The sequence below is a fragment of the Colletes latitarsis genome, chromosome 9 (genome assembly GCF_051014445.1).
Source record: "Colletes latitarsis isolate SP2378_abdomen chromosome 9, iyColLati1, whole genome shotgun sequence".
Lineage (NCBI taxonomy): Eukaryota > Metazoa > Arthropoda > Insecta > Hymenoptera > Colletidae > Colletes > Colletes latitarsis.
This window is the reverse complement of record NC_135142.1, coordinates 14,933,577-14,950,528: the sequence shown is the minus strand read 5'-3', so window position 1 is coordinate 14,950,528 and position 16,952 is coordinate 14,933,577. Positions and strand designations below refer to the sequence as shown.

The following is a 16,952-nucleotide window of genomic DNA, read 5'->3' as shown; positions in this document are numbered from 1 at the left end:
ATGTTTCAGATTGTTTCTCTTTGAATGATTGTATGAGGTTGAAATGTGAATTGAAGGAAAGTTCGTATGACTGAATGTAAGTACATAAGTAAATACACTCTTCCTTTCACTACTGTGTGCTTTATATTACCGGTTCATCTACCTCAGTTTATCCTACTTTTCTATTTTTTTGTATAAAGAAGTTACACGAAGAACAATATTTGTTATGCACGAAACTTCATACGTATGTAGATACGAAATTAAAATTTATTAGTTTTGCCGCAAGTTTAAATGTTAGGTTATGTCTGTTCGCGTCGAAAACGGACTTTTACCATATAACAAAGAGATTAATAGCAAAAAATACTATTCACAACACAACACTTTCGATTGTGTTGTCGAAAACTCAACGTCGAATGGCCGCGTAGTGTAACCTAATCTGAGCTCGAATATAAATGAGACAATACATACATAACACATAATGCAAAGATGAAACTTTTTTTTTCCTTTTAATGAATCTTTTACCAATATATTTGCGAGACCAAATACGATATAATTCGTTTGTAACCTACTTCTAATAGAGTAAAAGATCGTGTTTGGGAATACTAAAAAAATGAGCTGCTGTCACTTGCTAAATATGCAAACATGATGCAAGTTATATCGTGTTTATTGTTATTTTAATTAGAAAAAGATCATAAATATATTACCCCTTTGCACTCCGAGAGTGTTTATTAATATGAATGATTAGCAATATCAAATCAAATTTTGTGATGTGATTTCTAAAAATAAAAAATATTCTTTCCACAAACATGTGTACGAATACCTATAATATAAATTTTATTTATATATTTGCTAAATTCAATTTGTGTCATCGTAAATGAAACTTCAATCGTGCTATGGTACATATTATGTTTGTGCTTTTTTTCATTCGCTATCGCCGGCAAGATACAAAACCGAACGCCATAACTCATCTTGTGCCTTTCTAGAAACTGAAAATTAACCATGCTTATCCAAGATTTGCTATATTGGGTTCGTTAGAACTTGTGAATAGGATTTGTCAATATAATACTTTTACTACAAAACTGATTACGACCCAATTACAAATGAAAACTGTCGTATCACCGCCAAATCGTGATTTGAAAAGGAAAAATGTCGTCCTCACGGGACAGTAGTTTTGTGTGAATCCATTGTGGAATCATTTTATATAAGGCATATTAACTTTCCGCGACTCTGGATACAGATACGAATCTCGCGGAACTCGGAAATATTATTTTCATGCCGCACTGTTTTTATATTTTCTCGGTCGCACGGTACGATTATTTCATCCTTTATTGCAGGTCGTTAAGCGAAACTGTTTTTCTTTATCCGTGGCAAAAAAAATTAATGCGTTCTTTAAGCTTAGGAATACGAATGTTAAAAAGTACGACTTCATTATTCCAGACGTAATAATATAGGATTTACGCGAACACTCCTGTTATTAAAGTCTTGGCATACCTATCCACGTAAATCCCTATTTTAAAGGAAAGATAAACAAAGGATTATCGCTTAAAAAAGTTCATGCATTTCGTACGAAACAATAAAGGTATCGAACTATAAACGGTGTTGTAGGGATCGAATGAAATTGTTCACTAATACTAATATCTATTATTTGCGAACTTTTATTCCTGTTTTAAGTTGAATCCTTGGATAAAACTGAAATTCTGATATGTAAAATTCATACCTACTGTCGCAAAATTTTTTGCATCAATTTGTTCACTAGCCAGCGACTAAAACTACTCATTCTACCTATTTTATTAACATTCAGAAATTATAGAATAATTTTTAAATTCAATTACATTTACTCAGCCCCGAATAATTTAACAAATATTTTTTCGCCTAAAGAAAACAAAATTCAGATTCAAGGAAGCGAACTAATTTTCTGTTTCAAAGTAACGTTTCTCTAAATTGCTTCTCTTTACGGCTACGTCGAAGTTTTAATCGTTTAAAAAGAACACGATAAAAGTAAACAGTCTCGGGTAACGAGTATTCTGTCATCGCCCTTAATCAGTCATTTTTATCGCTGTCTTTAGCCGTTTTTCATATAAATTGAAAGAATAAATCACGGAACTTGATATCGCGATATACTCATCGTCGTACATGGTTCTCGAGAAAAGCGAGCCACGGTTGAAGTGATGTTCATCAACGAAGGTACGTCGGAAAAGAATTCCTCGTGTTTCTCCGCCATTTGCTGTAACACGAGCAAAGAATCCCCTCGAAGCTACATCGATATCCGTGGTCTTCGCGCAGCCCGTGAACTAGGCTAATGTTCAACGTGTCGGTAAAAAGGCATCGATAAGTGCCGCGAGGAAAAACGATCTTACTTCGAGAACAGATCTAGAGATCTGCACCCACACCTCTACCTTTCGAATCCACCTTGACCGTTCTTACTGCACATCTTGGCGTCCGACGGAAGTCTACTTCTTTTTATGACATGTACAGTGTAGACATAAGTATTGGCATAGTACGCGATTTGGTATAAAAACGTTAAAAACTATTGAAAAAATTGTTTGTATCACTTCTTTTTTGTACGTACCTTTATTTACAATATCTCATTTACCTATACACAAAGGCAGAACAAAATTAAAAACTTACAGGACATATAATTAATGAAAATCTATTCTATTATCATTTGATACCTGGATAAAAGTATTGGCACATTTTATATAACACCGTATTAAATTATAATTTAATATTTTGTAGCATGTCGTCTTCGTTTTACTATTTCTTTTAATCTATTTGGCATAGAATGGACCAACGTCTTTGTTAAATCACTGCTGATTTTAGACCATTCTGCTGAAATTATTTGTTTTCATTCCGATTTATTCGAAATGTGGTATTTACGAATATTTTTTCCAATTGATACCAAACATTTTCAACTGGTTTAAGATCTGGACTTTGGGGAGGTGTTCTTAAAGTGTGAAAATAGAAATTTGCAGGTAACTTTAAGTTTTCTGCACTTTTCTTTAAATTTTCTTTTAAGATATTTAAATATGTTTTGGCATCTACTGAGTCTTCAATAAACACTAATTCCCCAAGTCCAGATGAGGACATACACCCCCATATACAGACTCCACCACCTCCATGTTTGACAGTAGCTTGGAAGTTCTTCACGTCCAATTCGGTATTGCGTTTCCTCCATACTAATACCCGACCATCTGATTTGAAAATATTAAATTTACTTTTATTGGAGAACAAAACATGGTCCTAACAGTCATTATCTTTATCCAAAATTCTTTTGCAAACACTAATCGTTTCTTTTTATTCACTTCACTGATGTACGGGATTCTTCGAGCGACGCATGCCAAATATTCAGCATTGTTCAAGATTCTGCAAACAGTTTTCGAACTGATATCTTTATCATAATCTTTTGCAAATAGTGCTGCAATTTCTGAAGAATTTATTCGCGAATTTTGTTTTATTATATTAATTATTTTCTTTTTTTCTCATTTGATAATTTCGGGGGACGACCGTTTCGTACGTGATTGCTAGTACTTGACGTGTTCGCAAATCTTTTAATTATGCATCGAATCATAAAACGACTTCTTTGCACTATTTTTTCCACCTCTGAATAAGATTTGTCTTCCTCATATAACTTAAATATTATTTTTCTTTCTTCCGGTGTACTTTCTTTTCCTTTTCTTGACATTTTCAAAAGAATCGTGAAAACAACAATTAGAAACACAATCAGATTCGCAGACGTCGACTGAAATGATTGTTGTAATCGACTTTATTTGTTTGAACAAGAAACTAACACTATATTTTCAAAATAGTGTTGGAAAATAAAGATTTTCAAATGTGTGCCAATACTTTTGTCCAGGTATCAGACGATAATAAAACAGATTTTCATTAATTATATGTTTTCTATTTTATTAATTTTGTTCTGCCTTTGTATATAAATAAATGAGATATTGTAAATAAAGATACGTACAAAAAAGAAGTAATATAAACAATTTTTCAATAATTATGTCCACCACTGTATACAGGGTGTTTGGCCAACCCTGGGAAACATTTTAATGGGAGATTCTAGAGGCCAAAATAAAACGAAAATCAAGAATATCAATTTCTTGACTGAGGCTTCATTAAAAAGTTATTAAAAAATTAAATTAAAACATTTCAAATCATTCTGAAAAAATTATTTTTGGTTGCGAGGCTCAATTACAATCATTTTTGGTGAATACATATATCCCTGAAATCTTACCCACTTTCGAGAAAAAAATTCTTCACCGAAAATCTAATGTGAGGCCAGAAATCCTTCCTGCATGCGAATCTTGAAAATGTCATAACTCTTGAACGGATTGGAGGATTTTAATTTTTCAAAATACAAACAACACGTATTTTCGTGGAGAATATGTAGAAATACTAACAATATTGAAAAAGTTGTTCTTTAATACCGTAAAGTGAGAAAAACCCCCTAAAACTGGTTCAATTTTCAAACGACCATAACTTCTACAACAATAAAGGTATCTCATTGAAATTTTTTTCTGAAGCAGAGCACAAGGGTACCTACAAAAAAGTATCATACAACTTTTCTGCAGAGCGTCAAACAAATTTATTAAAAATAAAAAACTAATTTTTAAGAAAAATCGACAAAGGGGGTAGGTGTCTAAATTTTTCGACAAAATTGAAAAATTTCAAATCGTTCTGGAAAAATTATCTTTGGTTGCGGGGGTCAATTGCAATAATTTTTTATGAATAGACCTACCCCCGAAATCCTACCCACTTTCTAGAAAAAAATTCATGACGGGCGGAACTTTAAACGTTAATAACTTTTTAACGAAGCCTCCATCAACAAATTAGTATTCTTAATTTTCGTTTTATTTTAGCCTCTGGAATTTTCCATTAAAATTTTTCCCAGGTGTGGCCGAACACCCTTTATGCAGGATATCCTCCATAGGATGATATTACCGAGCAGTGGGTAATTCTGCATAAAAAATAAAGCTGAAAATGAAGAATACATTTTTTTAAAATAACGTTTCGTTTTCAAGAAAAGCGGTTTTAAAAATGTGCTAAATATGCGTATATTTAATTCTTAGATAACGATTTAGTGAACTTTAGTGTACGTCTCCCTTTCTGTAGAATCTATTTTATTAATATAATCATTATTAACGAGAAATAAACGATAAGACCCATCAAAGAATTATCTTGGAGTTAAGTGTTCCCAGGCACAACTTCAAAATCGATCGATACAACTTTAAATTCTTGAAAACGTTATTTTTAAATATTGTATTCCTCATTTTTGACATACTTTTTCGTGTACAGCTATTCCTTTCTCGATGCGACACTGCGGAACACTCTGTATATTTTGCACAACAGAACATTTTCTAAGCAAAAAATATCACTATGGATCAGTCAGTGAAAAAGAACGCTCGCGCGGAATTATTCTAGCGCGACAGAATTACTTTTGAACTTGCAAACATATTAAATACTTGACTTAATTAGAGGTCTAATTTAAAATTCTTATTCTGGTTTGAAATGCTAAAAGTTACGAAAATTTAAAAGCTTTTTTAAGAGGAAAACATGAATGTGCAAATAGAAAACATTGTATGATTTCGTAATTCGTTAATATAAGAAACGAAATTTGTGCATTCGTGACTTTCCTATGCAACATTTATTCCTTAAAAGTTCGCAATTTGGAACTGGTAGACAAATTTAACGTATAGGATTATTTATAATTAAACTAATCATTATTAAATGATCCAAGCAATCAAATTTCAAAATTAAAGAAAATATGTGCATGTTCCTAATTTATAGTATATGTGTTTTTAAAATCGCAATTCAAACTTTGGATATCAGTAAGTAAATTGGATTCAATAGAAGCAATAAAGATTTAGCAAATATGGATCTGGAATGCATAACTTGCCAAACATGTTGAAAAATTTTGTTATAAGAACTGGAATGCAAAATTTACGACAACTCGAAGATGTACTCGTTAAATTAATCGCGTACGTAGTTCTGAAGGCGTTTTAGATTCGATTAAAATTAAAAGAGTAAAAAAGAATTACTTACATGGTCGACAATTGTAGGCAACCTCGATGTACTTTGGAAATCCGGGACACGGATCGTGTTGAAACTTATTTGGGCTGGTGTTGAATTTGCACTGTCTCTTCTTCTGACAGACCTCCACCACCGTCTGCAACAGTGAGTACTAACACGTCATTCAGATGACCCGTTCACTTTACCATGAAATACCATGGTAAATTAGTCTAAGAAAATGTTAAACAGTGATTCCAAAAGCAAACATTGCATTCGAAATAATGATTGATTTGCTTATAAAAACGCCTTGTGAAATTCACTTGTAATTATTGATGCTATTAGTATTGAAAAAGTAGTTTCTACAGAAATTTATTCACTTTATTTGACATAATTTCTGATTTAACATTTATTTACAATTACAGAAAATATTCCCTAATGAGAAAAAATCATCTCATAAGATGGTCATTACATTATAGATTATATTATAATTTTACATTAATACAAATAAATTAAATTTATATTTTCGTGTTGACTTACTTTCTAATATTATAATATAGCTTGTTGAATGAGAATGACTTTGGCAATTACTCTAATAAACGCATTCTTTTTAAAAACATATAGCATTGCATTACAAGGAAAATCATAGGTGGTATTATTACATTAAATAATAGTATGTCATAAAGAATAATTACTGAACTATTTTCTATGAGTGTTCCAATATACATAAACCAAAATAAAATTTTTGGTTTATTTATAGAATTTTATGAATTAATATAATAAGAAGTAATTAAACTCCTTGTTGATCTTCAGAGCTAAACTGAACAATATTGAAGCCGTCAATTTTAACGTATTAACTCGAGTTGAAAGCCTTCATATTGTCAGTATATACACTGCGACATCCGCTTGTACCATTCTTTTATATTTTCCGTAATAAAATGTGATTGCAGAGGAAGAATTTCATATATACAATCCCCTCACGAAGAAAAGATTGTTTTAACTGAACATGCAAAATTATTTAATCATTTAAAAATTAAGACAGATGGAATTTACTTTCGTTACATTCCCACAGTATTTTCAAAGATTAAATACATCTGTTGAAGTATATACAGGATGTTCGGCCACCCCTGGGAAAAATTTTAATGGGAGATTCTAGAGACCAAAATAAGATGAAAATCAAGAATACTAATTTGTTGGTGGAGATTTCGTTAAAAAGTTATTAACGTTTAAAGTTCCGCCAGTACTGAATTTTTTTCTAGAAAGTGGGTAGGATTTCGGGTGTAGGTCTATTCATAAAAAATTATTATAATTGACCCCCGCAACCGAAAATAATTTTTCCAGAACGATTTGAAATTTTTTAATTTTGTCGAAAAATTTCATTCCTTCTCGAATTTTTTTCTAGGAAATGAGTAGGATTTCGGCGATATGACTCTTCCCCAAAAATGATTGTAATTGACCCCTACAGCCAAAAATATTTTTTTTAGAACGATTTGAAATTTTTTTTTTCGTCGAAAAATTTAGGCACCTTTTTTTTACCCCCGTCGATTTTTCTTAAAAATTCGTTTTTGATTTTTTGTAATTTTATTTGACGTCCTACAGAAAAGTTGTGTAATACTTTTTTGTAGGTACTCATGAGCTCTACTTCAGAAAAAAGTTTCATTGAAATATATTCACTATTGTAGGAGTTATGGCTGTTTGAAAATTGGACCATTTTTATTGAGTTCTTCTCAGTTTACAGGGTCAAGGATCAACTTTTCGAATATTTTTGCAATTTCTACATATTCTTCATCTAAATACGCGTTGTTTGCGTTTTTGAAAATTAAAATCGTCCAATCCGTTCAGGAGTTATGATATCTTAAAGATTCGCATGAAATTTCGGGGAACGATTTCTGGCTTGAAATCAGATTTTCGGTAAGGAACTTTTTTCTCGAAAATGCGTAGGATTTCGGGGATATGTGTAATGACCAAAAATGATTGTGATCGACTCTTGCAACCAAAAATAATTTTTTTAAAACAATTTGAAAAATTTTTTTTTCTGCCAAAAAATTTCAACACCTACCCGACTTTTTTTCTCGAAAGTGGGTAGGATTTCAGGGATATGTCTATTCACCAAAAATGCTTATAATTGACCCCTGCAATCAATAATAATTTTTCCAGAACGATTTGAAATTTTTAAAATTAATTGTTAATAACTTTTCAACGAAGCCTCCATCAACAAATTGATATTTTAGATTTTCGTCTTATTTTGGTCTCTAGAATCCCCCGTTAAAATTTTTCCCAGGAGTGGCCGAACACCCTGTATAGCAAACAAAACTTCCTCATTTTCTTGAAACAATTCCATAAATGTTACTAAAAGTTATGAAACGATGTAAGTACATATTTCCTGTGTGTGAAATCCACAATGTTACAATATAATTATTCTCAATTATTATAATTCACCGTTCTATACATTACTATATCATTGTCAATTTTAATAAACTTGAGTCGAAACGTCGAAATAAACCTTTTAATTCTTGTCCAGTTTTGCTTCGTGGGTCAACAAGAATTTATTTACTCCTAACGATATAATTAAGTAACGAATGTCAACTATTTTTTCACCTAGTGTGTACAGGGTGTCCCAGCATCGGTGGTACAACCGAGGTGGGGGTGATTCTACATAAAAAAACAAATCGAAAATAAAGAATAAAATTTTTTCATTTGAGGTTTTGTTCTCGAGAAAATCGGTTTTGAATATTCAGCAAGTACGAGTACACGTAACTATGGTTTAGATGGATGTATCCCGATACAAGTCATATGTCACTTATAAGTAGTAACACTATCATTAGTATCAAGATGATGTGCTGTATTACTCATTTCTGCCTTTGGATTTAGAGTGAATTTAAATGAAAATAAGACATGTAATTTAGTTACTAATTTACTTTTTTCATGCAAAAATTATTGGAAATACTGCCCATTGTGCTGCATACACAACTGTACTCGCCGAATTAAATTCGTATGAACGCATTCTAATGTATTCTGTGACTTTAATTCTTCAAATATTAAAACGATCCTCGCTTTTAGTTGAGGAAGGCTTGTAATCTCCTCCTCGTACACTTTTGATGTAACATGACCCCATAGATAGAAATTAAGGGGTGTCAAATCTAGGGATCTTGGTGGCCAGTTTATTGGACCACCATGGCCAATCCAAGCTTCGTGTAGTTCATTTAATAAATTCTTAACTTCTCGAGAAAAATGTGGTGGGGTATTCTCGATTTGTATATCTACTCATTGCGAAGGATTGATAGAAACTGTTAATCAAAACCGAAGATAATAACATACTAAGACACTAAATGAAACTGTGAGAAGTGCTCAGAACGTCATGTCAACAGGAATGTACAGAAGTGGAAACATAAACTAGGCCATAGTTAAGTGGTCGCGTATTTGCTGAATATTCAAAACCGATTTGCTCGAGAACGAAACCACAAATGAAAAAATTTTATTCCTTATTTTCGATTTGTTTTTTCATGTAGAATCACCCCCACCTCGGTTGTACCACCGATGCTGGGATACCTTGTATAATAATATACACATATCATTCTAAAAGTAGATAACGTCATATCGATGTATTTAGAGAAGAATGTGTAATACCCTAATACAAAAATTAAATATATCTCTTTAATAAATACACGTGTCTCTGCGTTCGATTTACTGAAACATTGACGATAATTTATTTCAATCTGACTGTCGTTAACTCGATGATTAACCTGCTTTTCGGAATCATTCACCGTATCCTCGCGAAAAACATATTGGACCATCGCCTCAACCATGGATCATCAGTATGCGCGCTCGGTTATAAATGACTTTATGGATAACTGACACCGACGAAATGCAGAGACATCCGTGTATATAATTGCAATTTCCTTTAGTTAATTATATTCGATGCGTCGAATTAGTTTCTCATTTGAAATCCATCAGAAGCAGAACATGGAATCATCAATTCCATTCAAGCGGTGATGATGGTAATGTTCAAAGTGTCAGTATTGGGAGCAATAGTGATAGAATATATTAGTGCCCAAAGCACTACCACGTTGAAATTTCTCTTAGTTCTATACTACGCATACATATAGTGATCTCGTTAAAATTATATCGAGGAACTGTATATTCCAACTATGAAAATAAATAAAAGTAGAGTTTTAAAAAACATAAAATTATAATCAACTATTACAAGTTATGTATAATATATACACAATGGTAGAAATATAAGTTTCGAAATGTACACTTTATTGATATTATTATTATTATATTATTAGATAAGTCTTTCCCTGCCAGAAAATTATCAGAAAACATACATAACAAATGAATGAAGAATGCAGCACTGTATTGTAGTATTCTAGAGTTAAAATAACTCTGCTCATCATTAAAGGAAATACTTTTAAATATTTACAAGGAAAATTAAATATTAAATATTTAATAGGATCACTTGAAAACGGGCAAATAAATAGCCACCCAGGAATGGGTGATGTGGTAATTAACGAATTAAATTGTTTTTAATGTATCACATTTATTATTTAAATAATTATTTTCATAATTACGGTAAAACGAAAATTATCCGAAAGATTATTGAAGCACAACATGAGCCATGTGTTTATTGCATCATAAGCTTTACACCGGATACAATATACACATAGAAATATGCATTATACGAAGAAAATTGTATTATGATTTTAGTACGATATGTTAGAATTACACGTTTTATACACAGTATAACAAAAGTTAAAGTGTAAAACTGAAATTGAAAGGAAAATAAAATGTTATTGAATGTTTGAAAGGAGAAGAAAGTGTCTAGTTCAACTATAGAACATGTATAATATTCAAAAATTTACGATTAACAAAATTAAAAATAATGAATCCAAATTATTAAAAATTTGAAAAAAAGTAAAACAAAAAATAAGATAAGAAGTAGACTAACGATTCCATTATTTTATATGTTTTTTTAATATTTTATTTATGACCTAAAAAGTTGTTTGTATTATAATTATATGTATGTAATCATTAATATATTTTTACAATCTCCTGAAGAGGATCTAAAACACGAATTGAAACGCTGATTGAATGTTATACAATTATTGTTTTAACAATTATTGATTTACATTTTATACTTATTTCGTTAACCATAAATTTTTTTCGTGCAATAAATATGTACATTTCAAACTTATTGTATTCCCTGTTATTCTGTTAAATATTACTTAACCTATGGTCCACAGAAATCGATTATCGGAATGAATTTGTCTGTCTATTAGTTCAGAAATTGACGTTCCACTGTATCATCATTTTATTGTACCTATCAAACTCTGACAGAAATACGTACTTAATATAATTTAATATCATTCGTAACAGAGTAAACATGAACGTCACTCAAATACGAATGACAGGGCAATCAATGTGTTAATTAAAATTGACAGAAATTTTGTTCTACGTACCAAGCTAACTGTTAGTTGTTTTGTGGAACTGCACACTTAGCACTTGGCTTCTAACCCATAACCTATAAACGTGGCAGGAAGGAATCACGTTGAATCAAATGAAAGAAAACGAAATTTCACTGAACTCATACATGTATTATATTATTAACACACGACATATGTGAGCTTAATTTACTAAATATTAAAACCACAAAAGAAAAGTATCTGATCATTTTTCATTGCACATTCTACATTGAGCATACATTCGAAACTGATGCACTTCAGGCCCAATTAGCCACTCTTATCCGGCGCGCGCACGTCTTTTCCCAAAATAAGGCGGTAATTTTAAATAGTTATTTCACACTAACTTTAACTTTAGAGTTAGCACTAATTTTGTCTAATTTGTTAAATCATAAAGAACAATATCGAGAAATGGACATTTTTAGCACTCGTTGATAAAAAAAAATTTCCATACAGTGTGCATCTATACATTGTAAGACATTAGAAAACGATGGTTAATTAATCTTTTCCAACGAGTACCAAAGACGGCCGTTTTTCGACATTGTTCTTCATTCAGAAGATGAAAGAAAAACGTGGACAAAAATTTAATTTATTTAACGGTAACCCCTGGGAAAAATTTTAATGGGAGATATTAGAGACCAAAATAAGACGAAAATCAAGAATATAAATTTCTTGACTGAGACTTTGTTAAAAAGTTATTAACAATTAAATTCAAAAATTTCAAATCGTTCTGGAAAAATTATTTTTGATTGCGGGAGTCAATTCCAATAATTTTTGGTGAATAGACACACCCTCGAATTCCTACGCACTTTCGAGAAAAAAATTCGAGTAGGTGGACAAATTTTTCGACAAAATTAAAAAATTTCAATTCGTTATATTTGGATGCAGGGGTCAATTACAATCATTTTTGGTCATTACACATACCTCCGAAATCCTGCGCATTTTCGAGAAAAAAATTCTGTACGGGCGGAACTTTAAACGTTAATAACTTTTTAACGAAGCCTCCATCAACAAATTGATATTCTTGATTTTCGTCTTATTTTGGCCTCTACAATCTCCTATAGAAATTTTTCCCAGAGTGGTCGAACACTCTGTATAAAGAATTTAATTACAACTAAAATAAATTCGATTTAGTTATAAGAAATGATTATGTTTGCTTGAAAATAAATCGTAAAACAAAAAGTTAATTTAGTAACTTATGTTCGCTATGTATCTCAATGCATGATTACAGTTTTGTTATCACATTTTAGTTAAATAATTATTGCTTTCTGTATTCTTAAGATGTACAGATGTATGTTGTGTAAAAATTTTTTGGCCATTTTTTAATATAGTCCATTGTTTAGAAGATGCTAGAAGAAGATGAACAAAAAAATTCAAGCATCCTTATAACAACTTCGTAATACCGTGGTAATATTCAATGAACAATGCCATAACACATCGTTCGTCGGTTTAAATTTCGAGCATCAGCTTTCAAAGTCCGTTCATTTGTAAGCGAAAAACCCCATTAAAGAGCGTCTGCGAACGTGTCATCGAGGATGCGTTCATCTTTCTTTTGCGCTGTTAATTCGCTTTTGTCGAGCGTACTGTGCCATTCGACGATACGAAGAACAGAAAAGAGGAGTCAAAGCTGGAGGGGTGGGCGTAAACAAGGGATTAATAAAGGTAAAAAGGAGAGAAGAGCCGACTTGTATCGCGAACTAGAGGGGATCACATACTGTTTCAGAAACGCTTTGAAGTATTGTCAAAATTAATCAGCCAAGTTTAATTTGTCCATTCACTCTGCATCACACGCTCTTAATTTATAATGCGTATTAGGAACAATGTAATTTCCGTTTGACAATTATATAGAGTGAACCATTTAACTTCACCAACTTTGCCCATTAAGTACCAAATTATCGCTTTTTAGTCATTCATGTTTATTTTCTGCAAGCTTTGTTAAAACGTACTTTATGAAGCAAAAATAATTTTGTTGTGAAAGTCTCCGTTTTTTTAATTTACCGCGTTTCCTATATATAAGAATATTTAATAATACTGAGATATTTGTATTGATAAGCTTGTACAAACATGGTGTTTTGTAAAAGGTCCTTGTTACGTAGGATACAATTTTATTAATTAAAATCTGGGAGTATTTCAAACAAGAGAAAGTAAGTAAATTATTATAACTGAATATAATATTTTGTTTATTCATTATATAATATACGAGAGGTTACAAAAATATTACATTGTACTTTATTCGAATCACAACTTTATTCCTTAAAAATCATATGATATAAAAATAATTTGTAATAGCAATGTAAAAGAAATTTCTAAATATTTGCTAAATGATACACTAATTCTTAATGAATTCAACAGTTTCTAAATTCACTATTGTATATCTAATTTATAATAAACAGATAATTTAATAGACAAGTTGCTTTTTTACAGAGATTTCTAATAAGCTATTAAATAACATTTGATCAGTTTTTTTACGGAGAAATAAAAATGTGACTAAGGAATTACGAAGCTGTTCAAAAGATGCAAATAAATTACAAATTAGAATGGAAAATTCATTATTGAATAAAGATATTTTCTACCATAAAAGAATTACTTTCTATTTAAATGTAAAGAAGCGCAAGAACTCTTTGGTCAACCAAATATATAAAGCAGTACATTACACAACTAGATCATTCACATTAAGTATTTAAAATTTTATGCAATTGTTGAATATTTATTTGTTAAATAAATACAACAGAGTTTCGATCTAAGATATATTTTAAACAAGGTATAATAGTTTTACAAACGGAAATGCTGTTCACAGTTTAACGGTTTTCTGCCAACTGAGCTTGTGGCTCGGAAAAAGCCGAGACGCTCAGCGGATGCCATAAACGAGTGTCCTCCTCAGGTAGTACTGACCTTAGCAAGGGAGGGGTCCGCACCACTGATACAAATTTCCATTAAAAATATATGGATGCAATGCTTATTCTCAACAGCAATAAAAGGAAGTTTGCTATGAAGTTGGAAAACAATTTCATCAGCAGCTTTATTCATCCACCCTTTCAATCGTACTATTCTTATAGATGTTTATTTACTGGAGAGGGCTGAAATTCCAGCCAAGAACGTCATAAATGTACAATGCTTGTCTAAGACCGAAATGAGTTTTCATAATCTGACAAATCCCTTTGGTCCGGTACGGTTATTGCAACGAATTTAATCGACGGAAAGACAAAGTACACCGCGACAGAAGAAAGAAAAATGGCGCGGCGAGGCCATGTTTCATCCTCTGTCGGTTGGATTATATTAAGGTTACCACTTAATTTTGCACGAGCACAGTCTCTCATCGCACTCAGTTTTCTAGCCCTCGTTCCTTGGACACCACGATCTCCACCTTTCTTATCAAAACCTCCGTGATGAGTGGAATTAACGACGGCTATTAAATCTGGTGATCCATACATCAAAATCTCTCTGCTATGGCGTACTCGAAAATGTTCGAAATATGGCTAAATATGTTTCTCTTAACTTTAAAATTCTGCGTTAAAAATAACAATATTATTAACAACATTTCAAGCTACTAACGTACTGCAATTCCTTGCTAACGTTCTCTAACTCGTTTCGCGACGTAATCGTTATCGATGGAGGTACTATTCTGGATTGCTACGAACGTTGTCGAGGGAAAATGTAGCGAACATTAACGAGGGACCACTGTACGTACTATGAATTCTTAAACTCAAGTTTTGCTATTTTGAACGTTTAATATAAAATAAAAATGTAATATAAAATATAATTAAAAATATAAAATAAAAATGTAATATAAAATATAATTTATTCAGATCTAATAAACCATACAGCGAAATTACAAAAGTAGCGAAGAAGAGATGTTTTATAAAACTGTTTCGATAGTAATACACAATCACGGGAATTCCCCGCGACGGATTGGCGAGCCTTTACTTGGGGGTTCCCCTATGGTCGACCAGTACTCCAATGTAAAGCGTCATCGTGCGGCCATAAGCGTGCCACAAAGGTAATTTCAAAAAAGCTTCGTACAGTTTCAATTGTTAATACATTTTCACAATACTTACAATTTATACGTTTTCTTACAACAGTTTAGAATATATTTAATAATCGACTACTACCTCATCCGACTTTCTGAAGTTTTTAAAATATTAATAAGCTGTATCAATGTTTTACACGTATTCACATTTTTCTAAAAACATAACAAACGTTTACCTGATTTGTTTTCTAATAAATGTAAGTACACTGCACAATTTAGGATAAAAGACTGTTATTGTTAAGTAAAAATACATGACTGGGTTTACACTACGATCGAAGGGAACAATGCCATTTTTGAGAACGCCGCTAGCACGTTTGTGTTTCTCATTACGTACAATAATAATTCTATGTGCAGTAATGATGCACGGTAATAATTCTTAAAATGAACATCGTTCTGACGTTGGCATGTTCATTTTTTGTACAACGGAGACAAATTTCGATACCAGGAAGAAATAAATTGGATATTTTTTATCCAAAACATTATTGCATAAAATAATTATCAATATTAATATCAATTGTTCATATATATGAACAATCTAATTACTAAGTATATTCGCAAAGAGAACGTTTATGTAACTTTTAATTTTGAAAATGGAAAATTTAAGAATGGCGACAAGTTTTATGTGTGATGAAGCATATCATTCTCTCGAATAATCAATTACGTAAATTATTGGAAGAAGTTCCATTACACGTTGCACTTCGCCATGTGATTTATGCATGAAGGTACACCGCCATATTTCAGTCGAGTAGCTAGACTGTTCTTGAACGAACGATTCTCTAACGGATGGATAAGTCGTGCAGAATCTATCTGTAGCAGAGTATATCCATTGCCTAGACTGAACAATTCCTAGGTTTAAATCATTTGAACTTTTAGTTTTGTTGTAATAAAAATATTTCTTATTCAACAACCATTTATCACGTTGACGAATTCCGCAATAGAGACTATCTTTTGATGTGAAACTTTTTTATTTGGTGCAACAGAACAAATGCAACAAGCACTTTAGTTTTTAAATGGAGTTATTTAATTTTATTTGCACAAATTCATTTTATCATTCTGTTAGGTATTATATCCATTGTTTAATTTTCGAAATGTGCAACATCATCTAAATCTTTTACTCGTGACAGTCATGTTGATTTTCTAGAAACTACTGTAGATTTTATAGGCAGTAGTTTATACTTTCAACCCTAAATCATCGATTTATATGATCAAGTAATTTTATGGAGGCTACATATTCAAACATTTATTGGATTTCTACATTGAATGAATGTGCAATTCAATAAATTCTGAAATTCGAAGTTTTCGATTTGTTAAACTTAAATTATTCATGTATCAAGTTCAAAGTATAATCATGATTGTCATCAAACGCATACATTTATGGTTTCTGTTCACATTCATGGTTCTGGCATAGAAGGAACGAGATGAGAATCAACGTAACTAAATGAAATTCTAATTATTTTATTTCATCTTCTGATAGATACATA

At 31.4% G+C, this 16,952-nt stretch overlaps 1 protein-coding gene across 2 annotated transcripts in view; it reads right to left on the bottom strand.

Moving 5' to 3' along the window:
• The window catches only part of LOC143345880 (uncharacterized), a 295,421-nt gene that overhangs the window by 234,357 nt on the left and 44,112 nt on the right, over window positions 1–16,952 (bottom strand). For both annotated transcript variants that reach the window (XM_076773446.1, XM_076773444.1), the window contains exon 2: window positions 6,022–6,160. In XM_076773446.1, coding sequence (XP_076629561.1) covers window positions 6,022–6,160 — 139 coding nt within the window. The remainder of the gene's footprint in view (window positions 1–6,021; window positions 6,161–16,952) is intronic.